We start from the raw sequence: 7,472 nt of genomic DNA, 5'->3' as shown, positions 1-7,472 counted from the left end.
AGGTCAGGTTGGGCTTATTCACTCACAGTGCTCTCCACAGTAACAGGTTTCTCTACATGGATATCACTTTGTGTGCTACTACCAAACCATGCATTCAAAAGCAGAACTGAAAGACTAGCTGTGAGCTGTGAGTTGCCCAGAGCTCAATGAAGCCAGAAAGGGAATCAGTGTGTGTTCATGTCACATACACTAAGGATCTTCTGAATTCAGAGACCTACAATCACAACCAGATGGACAGATTTAAAAAAAAGTATCTATAAGGATTCTGCATGTTAATTTTGAACTTCTTTAGAACTGCTTTAAAGTGGTGGTTGTGCTTTGACATGGTCCTTATTCTTATCTGGCACTTAGAGGCCATGAATGGGAAAAGGGTCCCCTGATGAAGCACAAACCATGGCCCTAAAATCTGTGGTCTTAAGTACACATGGCAATACATAAGGGGAGAAACCAAGCACAGAGTCTTATCATTTAGGCAATCATAGAATCATTTAAGTTAGAAGAGACCTTAAAGATGATCTCGTAGGCTGATGGTAGAGGCAGTTCAACTGTACCTTCTGACTCCCCTGACAATGACATTCATTATGTAGTGCTGTCTCTCTGTATTCATCAGTTCATCACTTTGAAAGCAAAGTCTCCTTTAAAAAGAGTACTCCATTCATTATGTAGTGCTGTCTCTCTGTACTCATCAGTTCATCACTTTGAAAGCAAATGCTCCTTTAAAAAGAGTGCTCTTGGAGCCAGGGACAACAGCTCCACAGTTATTGTGCTAAGGCAATCATCACCAATGAACTAGGCAAGAGTGCTCCTTCCCTCAGTTCGGATGATGAGCATGGTTTGTGTCCCCAGGGGCAAACTGGGTTTCATTGCACCTTGTCCATGCTGAGTCCCTGAGACAGCCCAGAGCAGTGAAAAGCCTGGGAGATGGATGAGCTCTGAAAGGTCACCCAGGAGTAAAGAGCTGGGCAATCATATTTCAGCTGATTTACAAACTCAGACTCTGCTACAGCCAGTGCAGAGGAATGACTTTTACACAGAGCTGTGCAACTCCCCCAGCACACCTTTCCATCCATCTCCCAGTGCACACAAATGCATACAGAGGTCTCAGCCAGAAAGGAGTTGGCTTCTTACCTGGACTTGCAGCTGGATTCTCAGACTTCTTCTCTGTTAATGAAAAGACAGAAGAGGACATTTCTGATGCAGTGCAAAGCAATATGGATCTCTTCCCACCATGAGTACTTGGGCAAAAGCAGAGGAACCTGGGAGTCTTTGGAAATACGAGGGCCACATATATAATTAAGGGACTGGAATCCTCTGGACCCTGAGGGGGAGCTAAGGACAGTTTAGACTGAAGAACAGAAGGCTCAGGGGCAATCTCACCAATGTTCATAAATCTGGTGGAAGGAAATATGGAAGACTGCACCAGACTTTTATCCATGGTGTCCAGTGACATGGCAAGAGACAGTCTGCACACATTTAAATACATGGAATTCTGTCTGAACATAAGAAAACTGCACAGCTGGTGTGGGGGTGAGTTAAACAGACCCACCAGTGAGGCAAATCCTTGCCTCTAAAGTTACTGAGGTCTTTCATGAACATGGATGCTAGTACTGGCTTTGGGGGTTTATCCTGAGAGTATGACCCTTCTTCAGCAGGTAAACTGAGACACTTACCTGGCTGAATCCATAAGCTCAGAGAGGGGCAGGCAGGAGCAAGAAGTTGCCCTGGTCTCCTGAGTGTGCCCTCTCAGAAACCCAGGGACACAATGGCTCCAAGATCCCAGCATGGCCGAGGTGTCAGGGTTTTGAGTGCACTAATGAGGGCCTTAATGGCACTACCAGCCTCACCTAGGGCCTCCATCCACACCCTGTAGCCATGAGCCTGGGGGCATTTCAGCTGTCTCAGCCCCTAGTCCTTGCCTGGGATTGTTATGTTGTAGGTACTCTGTTGCAACCACTCTCAGACCCGCCATAGACCCTGTTGATCTAGGCCCTGACCTGGTGACTGTCTTCCCACCTTGATGTCAGCCCTGTTATAGACTGCATCACTATGGACTTGTCTAGCAATTACTGGCCAGTTACCATCAACAGATCTGATTTAATAACTTTATTTTAGGCCTACTTCATCTCCACAAGCGTGCCTGGTGATCTGAACTCTCAGTTGCACCTGGCTATGCAGACTTGCCCTGTTTACCCGACTCGGCAGCTGTGGGACAAGGTCTTGGTTGGTGAGGCCTCTGCCTTGCCTCCCCTCCATGCTTCCCCTCCAACTCTTCCTCCCTTTGAGCATAGCCAGCCCTCATCACCAGGTTTACCTTTGCAGTGGCCATCATAATCCACCTGGATCTTAGAGCCAGTGAGACAGGCATCACGGTGCAGCTCACAGTGGTTCAGGTATGTCTTGCCATTGCTACCACACACAGGCCTCTTGTGAGGTTTACATTTCTGTGAGAGAGCCAGAGAAGACATTATTTTACCTGCTTCCTTGGGACAGCTTAGGAGGCTTACGAGGCAGGTGAGGCTCACCACCAGCTCAGCTCAACAGAAGCCCCTGGCACAGCCCCATTGGCCCCAAAGGTGTTTGGAACAGGCTGAACCCACCATCACCACCCCAGAAAAACCTGCACAAGGAAGCCTGTGGGTTCAAAGGCTTCGCTTTATCCCAGTTTCCATCACCACCCCCATGACAGAAGTCTTTCTGAAAGCAGACCCCTGCAGATAAATCAGTGCATAATTCTGCAACTGCTGCTCTATGTGCCATGGACGTGCTGCCCAGAGGTGTTTCTATCAATCTGGTCTGTGCACCTCTGGTTGTTTGGCTCCACTGCATCTCTTTGTAGATTCTGCTCTACCTTTCTGCAACCAGATGCAGCACAAGCCATTAGCCATGACCAAACAGCACAACCTGCAGTGAAGTGAGAGTTCACCAGTGCCACTGTTCAGACTGTGGGCTTCTTTCTTGTATCCCTTTTGGTCTGGCCAAGACAACCCAGAGTGAAAGACTCTCTTCCTCCTAATGGGGCATTTCACTCTCCAGTGCCTAGGCTGGCTACGTCAGAGCTGCGGGTTCTGAGGGAAGTGGGAACAAAGAGCCACATGGCCATTCCCAGGAGCCTGGCAGAAACAGTTTGAAAGCATGGGTAGAACTGTGTCACTACAGCTGGGAAAGACTCTTCTAATCATCTCTGGCTCCCTGCTGGATGAAGCTATTCATCCTCACAGCATTCTACCACAATTATTTCCATTTTACAAAAGCTGATTTTTAGTAGGGTGCTTGCAACCTCCTCAAAAAAGATGCCAGTGAGGGCAGGCTGTGTTGGAGCTCACAGACCCCTCCCCAGAGTGCTCTCCAAATCCAGCTGCTTGGAAAAGATGCAGGGCAGGCTGTGTTGGAGCTCACAGAACCCTCCCCAGAGTGCCCTCCAAATCCAGCTGCTTATATATGCTTATATCCATACCCTACTGGGCCTTCCCAACAAAAGACCTCCAGCCAAGTCTCCTGTGCATGTAAAGACCCTAGGCAGTCCTGCAAGCAGCACAGCTGTGAGCCCCAGACAATATCTACCCTACAGGACTAGGGCAGGCTGTGTTGGAGCTCACAGAACCCTCCCCAGAGTGCCCTCCAAATCCAGCTGCTTATATATGCTTATATCCATACCCTACTGGGCCTTCCCAACAAAAGACCTCCAGCCAAGTCTCCTGTGCATGTAAAGACCCTAGGCAGTCCTGCAAGCAGCACAGCTGTGAGCCCCAGACAATATCTACCCTACAGGACTATTTCCCCACGTGACACTAGGAACAGTCCTGTTGTTTGAAGAGCTCCTGCGAATTTGCAGCTGTTCCAAAACAGCTGCATTCCATTATGGGATCCTTCCAGCGACAGAAATCCAGCTGGGGGGTTGATGGTGGTGACACCTGTCCCAGACACAGAACCTGTGCTGCCCCCATACCTCAATGCAGAGGCAGGTTGGCTCTGCCTTCTCAGTCACTGCACATTCCCGCCCAGCTCCACAGAAAACATTGGCACAGATCTTGGACTTGCTCCTTGGCTCTTCCTGCAAGATACAAAGTAAGAGACACAAAATCCATCATTACTCAGAAGAGCAGCAACACAGCTTTCAAAAAATAACACATCTAACTGGCATTAGGACCAAAGAGCACCGAGATGGTAAGGCAGGGATGACAGCACAAGAGAGACATGACTGCAATAGATGGACAGCTCAGACCATAAACAGGAGCACACACATGAGTGAGGGCTACAGCCCCAGTAATAAAGGGCTTCCTTGAGGTCATTCCTGGAAAATCACCTGGGAGAACTAGAGCAAACATGAGCAAGAAGAAGTCTAGAAAGAATGGCAAGAATAATTTTCTCATGTCAAGGACTGCTGTCTTTAATTTTTTTTCATGAAGGGTAGGGAGCAGAAACGTTTTTGCTTGAGACATTTAAGAAGTGGTGAACATTTTCCTGGAAAAAGGTGCGATACCAAACAGGGTAATACCTGGAAAAAGGTGCGATACCAAACAGGCGGAAGGAATTGCCATCAGGCATCAGATAATGTCCCTTTCACAAAAAAACTTCACAAAACTACATGACTCATTATCTTGCTTCCACTGGTCAAGATTAAACACTTCAAAGGAGGAAACACTGTCATAGATAAGATAATTATACATAACCTTCTCATAGAGAAAATTTCTTCCTGGCTCCTGACAGCCTGAAGTTGACTTATGCCCTGCAGCACAATTTATACGCTTTACAGTTTTCTCCTAGCCAAAGTCATCACAACTATTCTTCTTGCTCATGTAACTGTCAAATCGGTTCTTGGCGGTTGTTTGTTTTTGAGTTTCACTGTGTTTCTAAACTAATGACACCTAGCACAGAAGATTTCCACAGGTTAATAATGTTTTCAGTAAAGCCACCATTTACTTTTGTCAGTTTAATGCCTTTTTTATGGACTTTTTAAAAGATCAGGTGGTTCCAGGGGTTCATACATGCCTTTTTTATGGACTTTTTAAAAGAGAAGGTGGTTCCAGGGGTTGATATTTTGGAGACCCAGCTTTAACTCCCTGCTTTGTCATTAATTTCCTTTGCGACTCTCACCTAACATTTTCCACCTGCACATTAAGTATCTGGTTCAGGCTAGCCACTTGGCTTCTGCAACAGTTTTGTATCACAGACAGAAGATTGGGGAACATAAAATAATCAGTGGGACAGGTCAGTCACATCTGCTGTGTTTCTTCCCTCTAAAACAAAAAGTTTTTTCACCTTCTCATCTGAGTATTTTCCTTAACCTCTGCCCATTTGTGATATCTTAGTACCTCCATCACTGAGTATTTTCCTTAACCTCTGCCCATTATTGATATCTTAGTTCCTCCATCATATACTTTTGAAAGTAGGTGATGAAAAAGGAGCAGAATTTGTTTCTAATTTCTTGTTTTGTTTTTGCTTTACATTTAAACCACAATTTCACAGTGAGTCCTTACTGAACAGCCCACAGAGACAGCCAGGTAATTTTATGAATGACCTTGCCCTGGTCTTCAGAATAGTTGGCCTGCTGCATAGTTCATCAAGCCCAAGAAGGGCTTTTCAAAGCCCTGCAGAAATCCCTCCAGGTTCACATCATGACAAACACCTTTCCTACTCTCTGCAAGTGTACTTGCTGCTTATCCTATAAAACATAGTATTCAGACACCCAAGTCTTAGCTCAGAAATGTATACCATGTCCCAGGCTTGCTCACTCCATGAAGACAATCTGTTATCCTCCCTCTGCCCTTTTGTCTCCTTTCACAAATCATTTCTGAGTTACTAAAGACACACTATCCTTTCTGCTGGTTCCACCTCTCTCCAGTTACCTTGCAATGCAGGGCTGGGGTAAATGATCTAGGTACTTTTGGGTTGGGATGGAGCAACACAAGTGCTTCAAGACACAAAGCAACCTCATGCAACTCAGGGCAGGGAAGGAAGAATAACTCACATTGCAAAACGCAGAAAGGAAAACCAATTATTCCATGTTGGAGACTGACTAGGGCACTCACCTAAAATGCACTGTAGCCACCTAAGTGCTGATCCATTTAAAGGGTTTTGAACAATGTGTCAATCCCTTCACCGAGGCAAAGACAAGAAAAAACCAGCTAGGCACAGCTTTGAACCACCTCCCGCCGAGGTCTGTGATCCAGGTGCTGGCAATAGGTGGCAGTACTCTGCCTCTCCTTACCCACGGAGCAGGCAGGACTGCCAGCAGAAACCTCCTGTCCATGCCCACTGGTGCCTAAACTGGCTCTTGACGCCCGAGCTGAGACTTGCAGCACTACTACAACTGCAGTTGGCCTCAATAATCATTCACAGTGACCTAGCTCAGGTTGCAAGACTCCTCTCCCCATGCCAGCTCACTGGAAACCTGGCCCCTGATGCAGCTGTCTTGGCCACAGCTCCCACCCCAGTAATGCCAGAGCCCAGGAGCCATCCCACAACTCTTCCACTGGGACCTGGGCTGGGGATGCTGGCAGGGTGACACCATCAGAACAGCTTCTGAAGACAACCTGCCTCCCATCAGGCTAGGTCATGTTACTCTGGTTTTTCGTATTAATCAAAGCAATACAACTTGCTGGTTGATTCTTCTTGCGACTTTAAGCTGTCCTAAGTTGGCAGTGGGTTGGAGCTGGTTGTCACATTCTGGCATGGCTTTCTCCACCTCAGGGTTTTGCCAGAGAAAGAAAGGAATCAAGCTACTCTGCCTGCCTGCCCTCTCACTCTGGCACAGGGTCTCTCAGACCCAACTTGCTCATCCTCCCTCCTGGCACCTGTGACTGTGACACCAGCTACTGGGCTGTGTACTGGCTCCACCTTCAGTGAAAGTGGCTCTCGGCTTTCACCATAGTTCCCTCAGCATCCTGTACCCTCCTTCCTTGCAATGCTCATTCCACAAACCATACTTTATCCACCTGCAACATGCAAACCATAGCCTCTTATATGCCTCCCTCCCCAAATCCCTGAGACCCTCACCTCTTTTCTTCACCAGATATCACTTCTCCTACCCTGTATCTACCTGACCCTGCACCTGCAACCTGACCCGCTGCAGCACTCCTCTGCCAGCTGTTAGTAGATCCTGCTTTCACCTCCTGCAAGAGCCAGAAAACCCTTTCCCCCACCAGCCTGCACACAGATGAAGTTAGCAGTTGCCACTGTTACAGCTTGGTACAGTCACAGAGCTCTCAGGTGGTTTATGGCATACCACAGGGTGGAAGCTCTCTAGCAGCTCCTGGCTGCCTTTCTGGCAAACACCTGTGTCTCCTGTGTAAAACTGGGAGTGTAACAGACGGTGGTGGATGAATGGACCAGTAGAGTGGGGGTCTGTGAATGAGGCCTGATGACCTCCTGATTCTCTAGTGACCTCCCACAAGCTACCAGCCAAACTAAGTTTCTTGTGACAGATACTCTCATCTTACCTTAGACCTTGTCATGTTTGCTTTTTATAAAGC

The 7,472-nt window shown here is 47.4% G+C and overlaps 1 protein-coding gene across 1 annotated transcript in view; it reads right to left on the bottom strand.

The window, feature by feature from the left end:
* The window catches only part of FSTL1 (follistatin-like 1), a 15,512-nt gene extending 9,262 nt beyond the window's left edge, over positions 1–6,250 (bottom strand). The window contains exons 1-4 of the mRNA XM_009082375.1: positions 6,194–6,250; positions 3,947–4,051; positions 2,312–2,441; positions 1,129–1,161 (exon numbers count right to left, since the gene is read on the bottom strand). Of these exons, the coding sequence (XP_009080623.1) occupies positions 1,129–1,161; positions 2,312–2,441; positions 3,947–4,051; positions 6,194–6,250 (325 nt within the window). The remainder of the gene's footprint in view (positions 1–1,128; positions 1,162–2,311; positions 2,442–3,946; positions 4,052–6,193) is intronic.
* Between the last annotated feature and the right edge of the window lie 1,222 nt (positions 6,251–7,472).

Source organism: Acanthisitta chloris, unplaced genomic scaffold (genome assembly GCF_000695815.1).
Source record: "Acanthisitta chloris isolate BGI_N310 unplaced genomic scaffold, ASM69581v1 scaffold4889, whole genome shotgun sequence".
Lineage (NCBI taxonomy): Eukaryota > Metazoa > Chordata > Aves > Passeriformes > Acanthisittidae > Acanthisitta > Acanthisitta chloris.
Note: the sequence above shows the minus strand (reverse complement) of the source record. Positions and strands in the feature narration are given on the sequence as shown.